Source organism: Puntigrus tetrazona, chromosome 25 (genome assembly GCF_018831695.1).
Source record: "Puntigrus tetrazona isolate hp1 chromosome 25, ASM1883169v1, whole genome shotgun sequence".
Lineage (NCBI taxonomy): Eukaryota > Metazoa > Chordata > Actinopteri > Cypriniformes > Cyprinidae > Puntigrus > Puntigrus tetrazona.
The window spans coordinates 2,320,085-2,337,584 of record NC_056723.1 but is presented as its reverse complement, the minus strand read 5'-3'; the positions used below and the strand labels follow the sequence as shown (position 1 = coordinate 2,337,584).

At 36.8% G+C, this 17,500-nt stretch overlaps 4 protein-coding genes across 6 annotated transcripts in view; 3 read left to right on the top strand and 1 right to left on the bottom strand.

Annotated features, from left to right (window-relative positions):
- Window positions 1-1,102, top strand: part of cib1 (calcium and integrin binding 1 (calmyrin)) — a 5,818-nt gene extending 4,716 nt beyond the window's left edge. The window contains exon 7 of the mRNA XM_043227924.1: window positions 865-1,102. Within this exon, the coding sequence (XP_043083859.1) occupies window positions 865-886 (22 nt within the window). The 3' untranslated portion in view covers window positions 887-1,102. The remainder of the gene's footprint in view (window positions 1-864) is intronic.
- Window positions 744-5,309, bottom strand: LOC122330672 (RCC1 domain-containing protein 1). Its single transcript, XM_043227897.1, has 9 exons — window positions 5,068-5,309; window positions 3,910-4,104; window positions 3,658-3,814; window positions 2,549-2,670; window positions 2,370-2,465; window positions 2,125-2,274; window positions 2,015-2,044; window positions 1,113-1,298; window positions 744-961 (listed from the first exon to the last, which is right to left on the bottom strand). The coding sequence occupies exons 1-8, from the start codon at window positions 5,243-5,245 to the stop codon at window positions 1,141-1,143; spliced, it is 1,086 nt and encodes a 361-aa protein (XP_043083832.1). The 5' UTR covers window positions 5,246-5,309; the 3' UTR covers window positions 744-961; window positions 1,113-1,140.
- A 236-nt stretch (window positions 5,310-5,545) lies between these two features.
- On the top strand, window positions 5,546-15,076 carry gtf2h1 (general transcription factor IIH, polypeptide 1). The gene is made up of 15 exons (XM_043227855.1): window positions 5,546-5,699; window positions 6,455-6,610; window positions 7,535-7,727; window positions 8,954-9,119; window positions 9,211-9,304; window positions 10,101-10,250; window positions 10,339-10,418; window positions 10,500-10,633; window positions 10,726-10,813; window positions 12,512-12,600; window positions 12,673-12,790; window positions 12,860-12,950; window positions 13,082-13,197; window positions 13,289-13,381; window positions 14,232-15,076. Exons 2-15 carry the CDS (start codon window positions 6,457-6,459, stop codon window positions 14,316-14,318), a joined length of 1,653 nt encoding a protein of 550 aa, XP_043083790.1. The 5' UTR covers window positions 5,546-5,699; window positions 6,455-6,456; the 3' UTR covers window positions 14,319-15,076.
- Window positions 15,077-16,212: 1,136 nt separating this feature from the next.
- hps5 (HPS5 biogenesis of lysosomal organelles complex 2 subunit 2) overlaps window positions 16,213-17,500 on the top strand; it is an 18,032-nt gene continuing 16,744 nt past the window's right edge. For 2 of the 3 annotated variants that reach the window (XR_006248044.1, XM_043227781.1), the window contains exon 1: window positions 16,213-16,371. The gene's annotated coding sequence lies outside the window, so the exon portion shown is untranslated. Of the gene's footprint in view, window positions 16,372-16,637; window positions 16,869-17,500 lie in introns of those variants that run through there. The other variant, XM_043227782.1, reaches the window with a different exon arrangement.

The window sequence follows — 17,500 nt, the reverse complement described above, 5'->3', positions numbered from 1 at the left end:
TTTTTATATTTTAGATAAATTTAATTTCTGTAATATAGTACTTTTTTTTCATTGATTTTTGTAATTTTTTCACGTTTGTATTATATTAGAATCATATATATATATATATATATATATATATATATATATATTTATTAATTTTATTGTCAATGTAAATTATAAGCTATATAGCTTTTATAAATGTAATTATTAAATTATTTTTATTTCAGTTTTTTTGTAATTGTAGTTTCAACTGGATAGTTTAACATACAAATTTAGCTGAATCATTTATTTTAGTAGTTTTATGATACTTTCTGTATTAGTTTTACCTTTAGTAGTAATAATATAGTGTAACATTTTTGTAATATTATTATTATTATTTTGTAATTATATATATAAGTTCACATTTTAGTTTAGGTTTGAGTAATTCCAATTGCTTTTGATATTTCTATTAGTTTTTTTCTTCTTTTTATATAGCTTTATTAAATAATTTATCATTGAGTTATTTTAATTGCAGTTTTTATTTTAATAATTGTAGTACGTCAACTTATTTAGTAAAGTTAGCTGCCAAGGCTCATTTTTAATTTTAATTTTGAGTTTTCCATCTAATAATACATATTATATAATAATATATTATGACTAAATTACATTTCCCATCAGTCTTTGTTGCAGCACAATAATTATAAAATATTAAAGCATGAATTATTCACCCACTTTATGTTTTTGTGTTGGGGAAAAAAATTTAGAGGCGAAAAATTTAGGAAAAAAATTACTAATTTATTCAGACCAAAATTACATCGTAATTACAACTCTCAATCAGATAAGTGTGAACGTCCTAAGAAGACTTGAAGACTCTCCTCATTGACCGAGCATGTTCTTTTGCAGTTCATTCAAGATTGTGCTGTGAAGTTTACACAGAACGGGAGACGCTTTCCGGTCCGGATGATTCACCTGCGCCTTTGATCTTCATTAACGCAGCGTCCTAATTGTGAATGTATATTCTTATTAAGTATTTCTACCATTTATACATTTTTACTTGCTCCGTTTAAAACAAAACCTACTTTCTATCCTGTATTTTGGAACATATATTTGTATCTAATTTAATAAACTCAAATTCAGCGACTTTGACATGCCTGTATTTATAGGACACTCTGTTTCCGGTCAGGACGGAGGTTGTTCTTTTGGCACAGCGGACGCAAACGTGTTCCATAACCCACAAACAACATCTTTAACACGCATCCGATGGCTCGGGAAGTAGTCCACCAGCGTAGGCTCATCGGTGCTATTTTCAGCGCCGTGTCCCAGCTGTCCGTAACGGCCTAATAATGACACAGACAGAGGAAAGGCAACTTTTAGCCTTTTTTAAAGGAAATAAGAATGACCACACTTTACCTTTTAACAGTTTGGGGTCAGCGTCGTGTATTTTTTAAAGAATTGATTCGCTCTCAGGCCCTCCAAGGTGTGCATGATTTTCATTCTTCGTGGGAACCGGTTTGGAGAAATGCAGCATTCCATCACCAATGGAAGTGAATGGGTGCCGTCAGAACGAGAGTCCAAACGGCTGATAAAAACGTCGCAATAATCCACGCCAGACCAGACCAGACCAGAGTTGATGATTCGAGAAGAGAAAAGCTGTGTGTTTGTAAAAATCCGTCATTAACGTATATTTTAATTTCAAACCGTTTCTTTCGGCTAATAAAACTGCTTTCTCCAGTTAAAGTTTCGATGTGAGAGGATAATAAAGGAGGTGTTATTATGAATTATGGGCTCATTTTAGACCGAAGCTTAAAGTGAAAGTTGAATTTATTTTGTACGAATTATCGTGTTTTCATCAGCTGTTTAACTCTCATTCTGACGGCACCCATTCACTGCAGAGCATCCATTGCTGAGCAAGCGATATAATGCTACATTTCTTAACATCTATTCATCTGGCCTAAGGGTGAGCAAACTTTCCTTTCCGAATGAAGTATATAAACGCAGCTTTGCTCATCACGAGAGGCTATTTACATTTCTAGGAAACAAAAGAAACTCTTACCCCACCCCCAGGTGTAGAGATCCCCCGTACCTACGCATAAAAAAGTGAAATGATTAAGTTTTGAACTGTTGAGTCCAGGTAATGCTCCGCTGATCAGATGTGGATCTCACCGCTGACGGCCGCCGTATGACGGGATCCACAGCTGATCCGGACCACCTCTGACACATTAGAGATGTCTACTAGAGCTGGGAACGCTTGAATAGAAATAAACACATCCGCTTCCTTCTTTTCATTTTCCTTCGTGGGCTGCTCAGCGTTTCCTGCACAGTAACATAACCATGTAACTGTAATAATACATTCATATGTGCAGTCATATATACACATATACACACATACATGTACATATATATATTACCGCTTTTTCCTTTGAGCCTTTGCTCCTCCAGGCCTCTAGATGGCAGACCGAGCTGCCCGCTTTCATTCCATCCCCACATGTACAGGTCCCCACCAACTAAACACATATTTCAGATGGACAGTCTGAATATGAGCAACCGAACGGCTGAATCTGATCGCGAAAGTTCGAGGGAAACTGACCGCTGACGGCAGCGGAGTGCCAGTTCCCAGCAGACACCGCTCTGACCGGGACGCCCCACAGAGCCTCCAGCACCTGAGGATCCTCCTGAGACGTCAGAGCGCCGTGACCCAGCTGACCGTGACTGACAAAACAGACATCCGCTCCGTTTGACATGCAGTGTTTAAAGTGTTTTCACAGTAAAAGGATAAAAATTAATGCTTTTAACAATTTAAATAAATAATAAATATATTATTATTATTAATAATAATATATATATATATATATATATATATATATATATATATATATATATATATATATACACACACACACATTAATGACCATAGTTACTTTAGTATTATTTATATATTATTTATTATTTTTAAATGTTGTTTTCAAACTTTATTTTATTATTGAATTTTTTATATTTTCAGATTAAAATTGTAATAAAATTTAAAAATAATGACTTTTTTTTGCAACTTTGCAACTTTATGTGCATTTGCCATTTTTATTAAATATTTCTATTTAGCTTTCATTTATTTAAGCATTCGTTTTGCAATTGTAGTTTTCAAAAGTAATTTGACGTGCTTTTGTAATTTGTATTCAGTATTTTTTACTGAGCTTTAATTCATTTTTAATTTTGCATTTCGTTTAGTTGCCATGCCAAATTTTCCGTTTAAGTTGAGGTTTTTCACCTTTAGAGTTTTTTCCATTTATTATTTTATCTTTAATAGTTTTAGCTTGCAATAACAACGCTGTAAAATTAGAATTTCTAATAAAGTATGCCTAATTGTCATTTTAAAAAATTGCTTAATTTTTTTACAACCTAAAATATGATATTTTTGAATAAAATATGCTCAGCTGTCAATAAAATAAATAAAAAATATGCTTAATTTTCTTATTTACAATCCGTTTTGTTCTACAATAATAATATATTATTTTTGTTAACGCTTTAACAATTTTTATTCACTACAACTAACATTAACAAACAATGAGCGCTACATTTACAGAATTTGCAAACACTGTAAAATTAAATACCATTAAAAGCTCTGCCTTTAATATCTTATTAGTAAATATTCTTGAACTTAGGCAAATCATGGTTTAGGAGTATTTTAATGGGTTCGTGTACCTTCCGGATCCCCAGGAATACACGGACCCGTCCGACGTCAGCAGCACAGCGTGTTCAGAGCCCAACGCCAGGCTCACGGCGCAGAGTTTAGAGCAGAGAGGACGGAAGAAAGGAGGTCTGGCCACGATGTACCCCCCTGACACCAACGGCAGCGAAACTGAACAAATGCATCATGTCAATATCATCATACCAGCAACAGATTCACTCTCAAAACACGATAGGGCTATGCACAAAAAGCCATTTGCATTCTACCGGTACTATCGGAGAGCTCTTGCTCGCTCTTCCACACGAGCTTGTTTTGTGGCTGCCGGATTTCCCAGCATTCCACTTTGCCTGTGAAGCTGAGCGTCAGATATCTTTCACCGATGAGAGCGTCCGTGCAGCCCTGACTCTCAATACCCGCGCAGAGCTCTTGTGATGAGCCGGACACGCACACATGACTGCCACCTAAAAACAACATTGACTTGGATTACGCACGGAAGATGTGCATGGGATGCATCTCACGGGAACAAAGAGTGGGATAAAAAATATACGCGAGAGAGAAGCACGAAGCTAAATCAATATAAATATAAATATTTTTAAAAATAAAATGTATACTTGTTCATTGCTGCATTGCAAATTGTACATTTTTTTGAATGACTTTGTGTACATTAGAAATAGTAAAGCTGACATTTAAAAAAAAAAGGTATATAATGTGAGCAAGCGGTATGAACAAATGCATATATATTTTATGCTAATTACTGTATAGTTGTGCGTGTGACTAATATCGTAGGAAAAACCTAAAACAAAAAGGAAAAAAAATTATTTAAAATATTTTGCTAACTCGTAATTGCATATAAACATTTCAGAATTTTTTTAAAAATATATTTAGAATATAAATACAAATATAGACAAACATGGAACACTTACAAATATATACTGTATGTGTGTGTGTGTGTATATATATATATGTATGTGATTGATAGCTCATCGTTTGACAGCACTATAATGTAAATTCATTTTATTATTTTATCGATTATTATTAGAATTTTATTACTGAAACAGCAATGCATAAATCATGTGTAAGCTGTGGCTAATATGGTACAAATAGTGCGTGTAAATAATTTGTGTTATTTTATTTGATTATTTTTCATAATATGAAAAATGTCAGAAATGACATTTAAAGTAATGCACGAAACAAAATCTATATAGAAATAATGCAAGTCATTTTATCATTATTATTTAACTAAACATTAGAAGCCATGAATATGACTAATATTGTATAAATTATTTATATATATATATATATATATATATATATATATATATATATATATATATATATATATATATAATTTTTAAAAGCTTATTTACTTAATTACATTATAGATCAGATAAGGTAAGATTAGTAATGTTGATTTGTTTACTTACAGTCAGTGTGATGCACATCAGCTCTGGAGCTCCAGCTGGCTCTGACTCTGCAGTGTGATCTGAACACATCTGAGATCAGGACAGGTTTGTTCACTTTACACGACACCTGTCCACTCACATCCCACGGCCTTATCTGACCAAATCCATTGAAACCAAAGCCAAACCAACTCATCGACATAAAGAGCCTTCACTTGCTTTCATTCGTTTAAGTTCTCTCAACAGCAACTAGGAACGTCTAAAGCCGGAACAAAAGCGCTGTCTTCTGTCAAAATAAAAGTTCAAACGTGCGTTAGAAGGAATTATAAGCAATCTAAAATAAATGTTTATGATTAAAATACGAGCACATTATATGATATTATATTACATTACATTATATTATTATAAAACTTAAAACCATTGATCATATACGGGACTTTAATTTTGAAGCCGGTTCCGATTTGCAGCCATTATGAGGAAGCGCGCCAGGCGTTCTGGCTTCACTTTGTTTCTATGGCGGATCTGAGGGCTGCTGTCACTCACGGTGTCCGTAACGACTGTAAATAAAACACAAATACTATCATTTACACTGATTCCACTCCGCTTACCACAAGATCAATATTGAGGCTTCGGCTTCAGCAGCCTTGGAGCGCCAGGTGAGGGGTTACTGTAATAAAATAAAGCACTTTGTTTCAAGTCTCCGGCAGTGTGCGTGAGTTCAGCTTGTAGGTGCAGATTTCAGCTTCATCAGCTTTAAATGTGTTTAAAATGTGTTTTGTTGTGTGTAAATTGTTTCGGTTATTAAAAAACAGTAGGTTAGGGTCGCAGTTTTTGCCTGTACTCCGAACTAGTCTCAGTTTGTGGACTTTAGTAAAGGTTTTTGGGAAGAATGGGTGATGTGTGCTAGTGCTGTTAGCTCCACTGGAGATTCAGGTCTGAATCTGCTTTAATATCGTTTTTTTTAGCTGTCTGGTCTAATTTGAGCCAAATCTGATTTTAATTGCATTCTCGGTTTATTCGTTCTACTCTGAATTTATTGTCACGTCTGCAATGTTAGGTCCCGGTCAAACTGATCCTATCTGAATCTGATCCTAATCTGGTTTCTATTAGGAGTCTGATCTGGTTTCAATCTGAATCGGTCATACCTATTCTAATCTGATTGCATTTCAATTCCGAGCCTGATTCCAATCTGATATGAACGTGACTTGATATCTGTTCTGAATCTGATTAATGGCTGTTTAAATCTGATGTAATACCTCTTTTCTGCACGTTTATGCGTGTGTTGAGAGCCATAAATGAACTCCACGCCCTTTTCACAGCCCTGCCCAGGTTTCTAATGGGTTTTGAAATGATGTGATGAGCTATCGATAAACCTGCATTATTAATCGGATCGTTCTCTTTCTCTCTGTAGCCATGGCGTCTCTGTCCGAGGAGGTGTTGCTGGTGGTGAAGAGGGTCCGTCAGAGGAAGCAGGACGGGACTCTGTACCTGATGGCCGAGCGGATCGCCTGGGGTCCGGAAGGCAAGGACCGCTTCACAGTCAGCCACCTGTACGCCGACATCCGCTGTGAGTTTCGCATTTCAGCCTCTGAGTCTCAAGCACAGTTTAGCTCCAAGCCCTACCAAACACACCCGATCCAGCTAGTCACGCTTTTAAGGATCACTAGAAACTTCCAAACAGGCACTGTAGCCCTCCGGGAATTGAGTTTGAGACCGCTGGTTTAGAGGAACCACGAGTGCATGACCACATACTAAAATAGATCAATTTTGAAATAAGATTAGGCACGGATTAATAGCGTAGCAATAGGTTAAGACAGACCTACCATGAGCTCTAAGCTTGTTCGGTGATGCTAATGTAGAAACAATAGTCAGTTATTAATCTTGGAAATGAAATGTTCACTCTTACGAAGAACTGCACAAAATTATTCATACACTTTAAAACAACTTCTTTATATATACATTATTGTATGTTACAAATAATACAGTTTGCACCCATATATTATCCAACAATGTATTAATACATAATGGCCTTTTATAAAGCATTATTGGTGTGCATCTTAACACAAAACAAAGCAAAAACACTGACATGTTTTAAGATCAGTCAGTGCAAGTTTCTATTTATGTAGCACTTCTGTTAAAATTATTATATGCACGATCAAAAGTAACAGTAAAAGTCTTTATTTCAGATTAAAATAAATGCTATTCTTTTGAACCCTTTATTCATCGAACAATCCAAAAATCGTGGCTTCCCACAGAAATTTAAAGCAGCACCGACTGTTTTCAACATAGTTAATAAATGTTTATTGAGCAGCAAATGAGAATATCGTATTATGTGAAGGATCATGTGACGCTGAAGACTGGAGTAGTGAGGCTGGAAATAAATAACATTTTTAAGCATAACAAATGTTTACTTAACACGTTATATTTGTGCGTTTGTTCACATCAGGTGTCTAACGGGATCTGTATCTTCTGTCATTTTTCTCATGCGCAGGTCAGAAGATCAGTCCTGATGGGAAGGCGAAGATCCAGCTCCAGCTGGTTTTGCACACGGGAGAAAGCACCACCTTTCATTTCTCCAATGAGAGCACAGCACTGAAGGACAGAGACGCCACCAAAGAGCTCCTGCAGCAGCTCCTGCCCAAGTTCAAGAAGAAAGCCAATAAAGAGCTGGAGGAGAAGAACAGGTCCAATCTCGCTTGCCGTCGTTAAAGAGAGAGAATTCACCCAGAAACGAAAATTCTGCCGTCGATCGATCAAATATAAAAATGGTTTATGCAGCTCTTAATCGTGTATCGCTATACACCCAAAGCGCTTTACAATCACGTGTAAGTAAAATAATAATGGCTAGTTTTGCGGACGCACCAAGGATACATTTTGTGTGCAAAGAAAACAAAAATAACCACTTTATTTTTGTGTCACCCTACGCTTTTTTTGGAGAGTATCACGCACGTAAACGACACGTGCAATGCGTGTGCAGAGAAGTTGTTTGCATTCAGTTCGAAGCGTGAACAACAGTGTTGGGGTGACGCTTTACAAGAGATTAGTGGAGTCACTAAGTAAAGTAAAGCATTACTTTTTTTTTTTCTTTTACAGGAAAATACCTGTGTTACTTTTTGAGAGAAGTCAGAAGTGCAGTGAATTAATTCATCAAACTCGCAAAAACAGATTTAGTATTCATCGAAATGAATTAAAATTTAAATTAAATTAAATGTTAACGCAAATATCTAATCCCATTTTACTAACCGGTGTCTTCGCTGCCGATCTTTATCCAGTTCAGCCGTGCTGATGAGCAAAAATGACTTTAGATAAACGACCAATAGTAGACCTGCTGTATTCTGCTGCACAGACGTGAATTGATTTCTCCTTCAGCCCGAGGTTTATTTATTGCACTTTTTGGTGTGAAAGGCCTTTTTACGTGTGCTATAAATAGAACTACTTGTATTAAATACAAACAATCAAGCGCCGCTCGCGTTTAAACGGTAACTCAAAAGTAACGTAATCTAATTAGTTACTTTTTTGTACTTTTAAAAGTAACTTTCCCCAACATTGGTAATCTGCATGCATATGTCGTGTATGTTACAAATGTGATGCCTGTAGGATGACGCGGAGGAGACAAATTGTTGAATAAGAGTTATTTTAGTTTTCTGTGCGCACAAAAAATATTTGTAAAATTATGGTTGAACCCCTAAGTTATTTTAACAATCTCCTTACTGCATCTCTGAGCCTCAGAGAGGTCTCGTAATTCATCAAACATGTATTGATTTTGGTTCTGAGGATGAGCGAAGGGTTTGGAGCGACACGAAGGCGAGTAATGACTGACGGAATTGTCATTTTTGGGTGAACTGTCCCTTTAAATTCTGACACTATGTTAGCAAACTGGGCGCCTGACTGCTGATGTTTCGTGCTCCAGGATGTTGCAGGAAGACCCCGTTCTCTTCCAGCTCTATAAGGACTTGGTGGTGAGTCAGGTGATCAGCGCTGAGGAGTTCTGGGCCAATCGGCTGAGCCTGAATACTGTGGAACACTCCGTCTCCAACAACAACAAACAGGAAGTGGGCATTTCTGCTGCCTTCCTGGTGAGCTCAAATGCGTCACGTGACTGACGGTTTGATGAGAGCAATTACAATGTAAATTCGTGCCATGATTGTGTCGTTACCGTGGTTACAGGCCGACATCAGACCACAGACGGATGGCTGCAACGGCCTGCGTTACAATCTGACCTCTGACATTATCGAGTCGATCTTCAGAACCTACCCTACAGGTAAGAGATGCGATTATGATCTTACTCAAGCTAGTACTATAATCGTTACCACTATAACTGACAGCTTTCTTCTAAGGCCACATCCTAATTGATAGGGATTTTCATAAGTGATAGGGATTTAGAAGACATACATAGGCAGCAGTTCACTTTTTCATGATGTGTTTTGTCATTAAGATAAGTGAGCGATACTGTATCTCATAATTATTACTTGATTAGCATAATTTTGACTTGAATTCCTTTAAAAAAATTTTTTATTGTTTTTATGTCCTTATTTCGCAATTAAATTTCAATTTTAGTCTCATAATTTATTTTATAATTTTAACTTTTGTCTTAATTTATCTTTATCTCATCTTCCGCCATAACGATCTCATAATTTTGTCCTTTTACATTGTAGTTTTAATTTAGTTTAAAGAATTTTAATGTCAACGATCATCATTTTTCAATGTGATCATTTCAAATTTCATGGCATAATTGTGATTATCTCATAATTATCAAGCAGCATCTCATAATTTCTACAATCTTTTATAAATGAATGTGGCTTATGTAATAACTATGACCTTTGGCCTATTTCCTTCTCCTCGATAAATACATGTAATGCTTTTAAAATTTGACCGAAAGATGGTCAAATCAATCATAACAGGGTCATTTGCACATAGTAGTCTTTAATGTACAGTAGCCTTAAAAAAACGGATTTGCTTTGTGCTAAAAAGACTAATATTACAGCGTAAAAGATATAATTATAGTGCTATGAAAGTATTGAATATGACCCTTTCTCTCTCTCTGCCTTCGATTGCAGTCAAGCAGAAATACGCTGAGAATGTTCCTCACAACATGACGGAGAAGGACTTCTGGACACGGTTCTTTCAGTCTCATTACTTCCACAGAGACCGGATCAACACGGGCCAGCAGGACATCTTCTCAGAGTGTGCCAAACAGGATGAGAAGGGTGCTTGCGTCTTAATGCTGTATTTTGAGATCTTATAAAGCCCGAAGGAACTCCCCTTGTTGACGGAGTTTGTCTTCGCGTCTTTCAGGCCTGAAATCGTTGGTGACCCAGGGAGTGAAGAACCCCATGGTGGATCTGCTTTCACTCGAGGATAAAACGTTAGATGAGGTGAGGGATGCTACACTCTGAATTGCACTTCCGCCGCGTTGCGTGATTCGGTGAAATTGTACCCCTGTGCGTCTCTTTAAGGGTTACGGCACAGCGACGGCTCCCACGACGTCTAACGCATCCAACAAATCGCTGAGAGAGAACAGCAACTCTGCCATAATCAAACGCTTCAACCACCACAGTGCCATGGTGCTGGCGGCCGGCCTGCGCAAAGCGTGAGTGTCCGGACATCAGAGCGCGGGAGTTTGCGTACGCGTGTCACAGATATGTTAATCAGTGTGTGTGTGTGTGTGTGTGTGGTGTATAGGGACGCTCCCAGTGATCAAGCCAGTGAGACCAGCAGCACTGATGGGAACTCCAGAGATTCAGATTTCTTCCAGCCGCCACTCAAAAAGGTGGAATGCTGTTCGACACAAAAAACACCCTTTTAGATGTACATAAATAATTACACAAGTATTCATATCGTGGAATTATCAATTTACTAAAATATTGGAAATGGATAATTCCATGATAATAAAAACTATCTGTCTATCTCTGTCTGTCTGTCTATCTATCTATCTGTCTATTTGTCTGTCTGTCTATCTATCTATTTATCTCTCTCTGTATGTCTGTCTGTCTATCTATCTATTTATCTCTCTCTGTCTGTCTATCTGTCTGTTTGTCTGTCTATCTGTCTGTCTATCTGTCTGTCTATCTGTCTGTCTGTCTATCTGTCTGTTTATCTGTCTGTTTATCTGTCTGTCTATCTATCTATTTGTCTGTCTATCTATCTATCTGTCTGTCTGTCTGTCTATCTATCTGTCTGTCTATCTATCTATCTATCTATCTATTTATCTCTCTTGTCTGTCTATCTGTCTGTCTATCTATCTATTTATCTCTCTTGTCTGTTTCTATCTGTCTGTCTATCTATCTATTTATCTCTCTGTCTGTCTGTCTGTCTATCTGTCTGTCTATCTGTCTGTCTATCTGTCTGTCTGTCTGTCTGTCTGTCTATCTGTCTGTCTATCTATCTATTTATCTCTCTGTCTGTCTGTCTATCTGTCTGTTTATCTGTCTATCTGTCTGTCTCTCTGTCTGTCTATCTATCTATCTATCTATCTATCTATCTATCTGTCTGTCTGTCTGTCTATCTATCTGTCTATCTATCTATTTGTCTGTCTATCTATCTATCTATTTATCTCTCTGTCTGTCTGTCTGTCTATCTATCTATCTATTTATCTCTCTGTCTGTCTGTCTGTCTGTCTATCTATCTATTTATCTGTCTATCTATCTATCTATTTATCTCTCTGTCTGTCTATCTGTCTATCTATCTATCTATTTATCTCTCTGTCTATCTGTCTGTCTATCTGTCTGTCTATCTGTCTGTTTATCTGTCTGTTTATCTGTCTGTTTCTATCTGTCTGTTTATCTGTCTGTCTATCTATCTATCTATCTATCTATCTATCTATCTATCTGTCTGTCTATCTGTCTGTTTATCTGTCTATTCATCTATCTATCTATCTCAGTGAGAGAGAAAATAGATAAAGGTTAATTATAGATTAGATGTATATAGATGGATAGATTGGAGTATATATTATATAATAGACAGTAATTAGACAGTTATAGATAATTAGACAGTTATAGAAAGATACAGACAGAGAGAGATTAGATATAAATTGAATAGAGAGAGAGAGAGAGATACATATAGATAGATTCTATTTTATATAATATATTAAAGAGAGATCTATATATATTTATAGATATATCATGTATATGACATTATACTGTATATGTTATAATGTGTGTATATATTTATTCTAATTATTTACATATGTAAAAAATGTTGTACACACACATTTATATGTATTGACTGTGTTTATGTTATAAATTAAAATTATATCTGTCTCTATATCTATCTGTCTTTCTGTGTGTTATATTTTTATTTAATATAAAATAAAATGTTTGTATTATTAAATTCTTATCATGATATGATGATCAGTATTTAGGAAACAATTAGAGCTGGTTGAATTACAGGAATCACATATTATTGTTATTTTTTTTTAAGTTCTGCACGAGGAGCATCAGATCATGTTGTTGATTTTATGGCTCTTCAGGTAAAATTACAGGAATCCATAGAGTATGACGACCTGCAGGGTGACTCCGGGCGCAAGACCATCGCTCTGAACCTGAAGAAGTCAGACAGGTAAACGACCACCGATCTGTCCGGCAATTCATATTAGGAGCTTTGCATCTTACGTCTGTTTGATCCTGTAAGATATTCCCACGGCCCGGTTCCTCTTCAGTCACAGCATTACACCTCCAGTCAAGACATCATCAACTCCATCGGCATTATCCAGCACGAGATGAGGAGCTATAAACCCCGTCTGACGCAGGTACGCCTCTGTGGCTGTGAGTCCTGGATTCTAGCGTGTTTCATTACAATAATCTGTGGCCTGTTTCAGGTGATGTCCAGCGGTGCAGCGAGCTCTGCCATCACAGCACTGTCCCCCGGAGGAGTTCTGATGCAGGGAGGAGGCCAACAGACCATAAACCGTGAGCGTTCATCAGATGTTGCTTCCACTGACATTTTAATGCAAGAAATTTAAAACAGTTGTTTTAAACCTCATTAGGGCTTTGGCTGTCCATTAACTTGATCTATACTCTCTTTGTGTATATTTATGTAGAATTAGTGCCCAGCGATGTTCAGAACGAGCTCAAGCACTTATACACAGCCGCCGGAGAGCTGCTTCGACACTTCTGGTCCTGTTTCCCCGTCAACACTCCCTTCCTGGAGGAAAAGGTCGAGAAATGCACCTTCGGTTATTTTACGAATTTGAATACGGGAGTAGTTTTGTCTCGTTGCATCGTGATTTGTTTCATCCCGCTCGCAGGTGGTAAAGATGAAATCGAACCTGGAGAGATTCCAGGTGACCAAGCTCCACCCCTTTCAAGAAAAGATCCAGCGGCAGTATTTGAGCGCGAATGTAAGGCCACGCCCCCTGACCACACCCACTCCATTAACTCTAATGCGTTCTGCTGCTTAGAGTAAAACATAAATAATTCATTTTAGAAGAAGGGCAGACCAGAATTGATCATTTCTAGAACCGTGTGGAAGAACTGGTTCAGATAGTGTAGCGTATAAATCAGTGGCGGTCATTTTAAAATAAAACAAAACATTTTAGGCTTTTTCCAATTTTTTTCAATGAAGCTTGGTGACTTCTATGGCGCATGCTATATGATAAATAAATAGATAATAGATAAATAGAAGTAGAAATATAATATAATAGTAAATTATAATATAGCAATAAGAATATAATTGAATGGTCTAACATTATAATCATGTCTAAAAACACTTAAAAGCAATTAGGTAATATAGATTTATATGTTTAACTTAAACACTGTATTTAATTTGAAATCAAATGAAATATTTTACTCATATTTGTATCATGTAAAAATAAATGTGCATAATTTAGAGATAAGTATTGTCTAGAACCATAAAACTCTTAAATATTAAAAACATATTATTGAAACAAAATATTGCGCATTTAATACGTTTAATAAAAATGTTATGCTTATTGTCTTTGGTCTGTTTGGACAGCCAAGCATCACAGATTGATGCGTTTTTAGTTCAGAATAAATACAGTAAATTAAATACAGGATTTAAAAAGGTTCTCGTGTTATTAATGCATTGGGATTTTTCTCTGTGCAATCGGTCGCATTTTGATATTTTTGTCCATATTGTATGAACATTTATAAATATCTGTTTTTGAATATTTTTGATGGCCTTGCGGTAGAAATGCGTAACGCTTTCCCCGTGTTTTCTGATCGCGTCAGCTAACGGGCCACCTGGAGGAAATGCTTCAGGCTGCGTACAGCAAGTTCCAAGTCTGGCAGACGCGGCGAATGATGAGAAAGACCTGAGGAGACGCCGAGAAATCCGGGAAAGAGAGAAAAGACTCTGGGTGAATTTAAAGAAAGAGGGAGAACAACAGAGACGCTCTCTCCCAGCTTGGGCCGGATGGAGCCTGCTGGGCGGAATTTCCAGCCAATCAGAGCCGGAGGTGCTAGTGAGCGCATCTGCCTGGGGGAGTGGCTTGGAGAAGCTAATTCTGTAATCTTATTGGTCCGCGTGGAGATGGGCTGCGCCAGTCACAAATAACTGTAATTATTTTCTTATCTCTCTTTACTTTGTTTGTTCCGTTCCGTTCCGTTCTGTTTTTTTTTTTCTCCAGTGGATAATTTCAGTTCCTAGGTAACATATGACATTTTAACAGTGTTGTATTTCTGCGATGACCAAACTGGGCTCGGTAATAATATCGGTGGAAAGATTTCTCAGGAACTTATAACGTTTAATGCAAAGGACTCCGTTCGAGGGAAAAGCTTTTAAGTCGATGATAAGGAGGACTCCTCGCAAACTGGATATTGCAATCCATTTCAACCCTCCCGATGCTTGAGGCTGATGGGTATCAGTTGCTCAAGTCACGCCAATGGGAGGGATATAGCAATACTGTAAAAAAATAAAAATAATAATAATAATAATAATTTCTATGTAGTGCATTTACTGATCTGTGGCACAACCGCGTGCACACGCTCATCCGCACTGCTTTATAACGTGTCTTCTCTAGCTGCACTGAGTTGTGGATGTTATTGCAAATAAAGTCGAGATTTAAACCGTTAAACTGGGGTTGTGTGTTTGTGTGTGTTGCGTTAAAGAGCTTCTGCAAAGTTCTCGTTTACCAAAGTGTACATGCACCGAGGAAGCTGTTGTGTTACACACCGAAAACCAGAAGAGGAAGCACTGTTATGACTGTTTTCATGCAAAAAATAGTTCCATTTCAAATTAATGGCATGCCAGATAAGAATGAATTTGTGCATATGTTTTTTTGTGTGTCTGTTTAGACCTATTTATTATATAATGCACTGTTACTAATGATCATTATATTTGTTTCAATATTTTTTATTCTTATTTTAATCAATTTTAATATTTTAATTAACTCATTTCTTAATGAATGTAGAACAGATACCATACATAGGTTTTCCAGGCATTTATAAAAAATATGCTATGTAATAAAAATAAACATTTTAAAAAATATTAAAATGATCTGTAATGGCAATAGTGATAATTCAATCATTTACATGATCAATTTATAATTTATTGTAATATAGTTTATAAATTTACAATACACACGCACACATTTTATTGTGTTATTTTTATTATTTGCATTTTTTAATTTTAGCTATTTTTATTTTAAGAAATAAACAGGCTCAAACCCAACTTTTAAACCGATTCTTTTATTTGAGCAATTAAAAATGCTTAATATGATTTTGCATTAAAGTAGGTCACTTATCAAATCATGCAACAGGATTAGTGCGTAATCAATATTTTTTGTATGTTATAATAACAAGACCCACCAAACCGCTTCAATCTATCTTTATATATACAATAAATGCAAACATCTACATCTGAATCTAGTGCTTAAACACATTAACTTCAAGGTTGTAAGATGTTTGAGGGTAAGGTCTTTGCTATTTTTGCTTGCTGATGAAACTTCATTCTCCAGAGCATCTCGAATATCAATCAATACCAGCAAGAGCTTTTAATGGACCGGTGGACCCCAACCTACTGCTAGTGCACCTGCGCGTCTGTGACAGTTTTTTGTTTTTTAAAGCACATGTTCGTAGATGAAACTTAAACTTTTAATGCATGATTATACGATTTAATTACACTGATAATATATTTCATATGTAAAGTGTCTGATGGCGAGTGTTGTCCAAAGGCGCCGGAAATAGTTCCCCTCGTGAATCCCTGCGCCTCACAGTAAGTGGAGCCTAATGGAGAAGTAGCGCCGGTCAGTTTTTAGTCAGCTGTCAAACACACACACACACACACACGATCTTCACACACTATGTGACTGGGTTTTACTACATTTCTAGAAATTTCGCGGATTTAAATGCGCCTGGAGCTCTGGAGAAGGTAAAACGCCTTTTTATACGGTTTATTTGATTTCATATACTTTAGAAATGCCGGGGGCGACACATTTACCTCCTCAAATGAGTTAAACTTCTCTTTAGCTGTAAAGTAAACAACGTTAAAAGTGTTTTGTTTTTTGTTTTTTTAATGTTGCCTAAACGTGAATGTGATTAACACAACGTTAATGACTTACTCATTAGCAGGAGAAAAAGAAACTAAAACGTTGTCGGTCGTGAACGTCCCCGAGTTTCCAACTTTCACGTTTATTAAACCGTTTAAGGATACGACGATTAACAAACCTCAACAGCAACAAAAAGTTTGCTCGGGGTTTTGCGCGAGTTTTAAGTCCAGATCTCGTGATTGACGGTCATGCTAATCGGCTAACGCGTCGCTTTGATTTCCAACGTTTACTTTTATAAAGTGTTTTACGACCTCTAACGTTAAGCGCGTTTCTGACGAAGGGGAAGTGGTGAAATGTGTGTGTGTGTGTGCATGAGCTGGTAAGCGGTTTTTTTTTCGTTTCTGCTAACTGTCAAATGTGTAAAAAAAATAAATAAATAAAACTTCCCGAATAACTTAAATCTGTCGACTTTTCAGTCGTGTATCTGGTTTATGTGGGCATTGTTTTATATTGCGTAGTCGATGCAGTAACCCAGTCCGCATATATGTAGTCGTTTAGTGTGGAAAAGTGGCAGAAAGTCGCTAAAAGAAATAAGTGAGCAAGAGTGGTAGTCATGCTTTGTCAATTGGATTTCCCTGGAATCATATGACCGAGTAGGGCTGTGTCTCAATACCCAGTGAGCTCTCTGTGCTGCCTACTGAGGGTGCATTTTGGGAATCATCAGCTTCAATGCACCTGTATGGGCCATACCACTAACGTTGCTTCGTGCCTACTCGAAATTCAATGGGAATATGCAATATAGCATTAAAAAAATGCCTGCTCAAACCCACCTCAAGCCCGTAATATCAAAGCAATGCCACTTTTCAGCAGAAATAAACGCTCTAAATGCCTCTTCTGTGCCACCTTTGCAGTGTAAACTTGCGCGTGACGAGCAGAGGTGCTGCTGATTGGATATTTGAATAATTAGGCTACTTGTGTGTACCTTGTTACAATTTACTGAATGTATTGGCA

Excerpts from the sequence above, each read along its gene's own strand:
- gtf2h1 (XM_043227855.1), top strand. The coding sequence starts at position 6,457 with ATGGCGTCTCTGTCCGAGGAGGTGTTGCTGGTGGTGAAGAGGGTCCGT. Across the intron at positions 6,611-7,534 it reads CCTGTACGCCGACATCCGCT|GTCAGAAGATCAGTCCTGAT; the intron begins GTGAGTTTCGCA and ends TCTCATGCGCAG. Across the intron at positions 13,382-14,231 it reads GGCAGTATTTGAGCGCGAAT|CTAACGGGCCACCTGGAGGA; the intron begins GTAAGGCCACGC and ends TGATCGCGTCAG.
- LOC122330672 (XM_043227897.1), bottom strand. The coding sequence starts at position 5,245 with ATGTCGATGAGTTGGTTTGGCTTTGGTTTCAATGGATTTGGTCAGATA. Across the intron at positions 2,671-3,657 it reads TATTCCTGGGGATCCGGAAG|TCACGGTCAGCTGGGTCACG; the intron begins GTACACGAACCC and ends CTGTTTTGTCAG. Across the intron at positions 2,045-2,124 it reads TCATACGGCGGCCGTCAGCG|GTACGGGGGATCTCTACACC; the intron begins GTGAGATCCACA and ends TTTTATGCGTAG.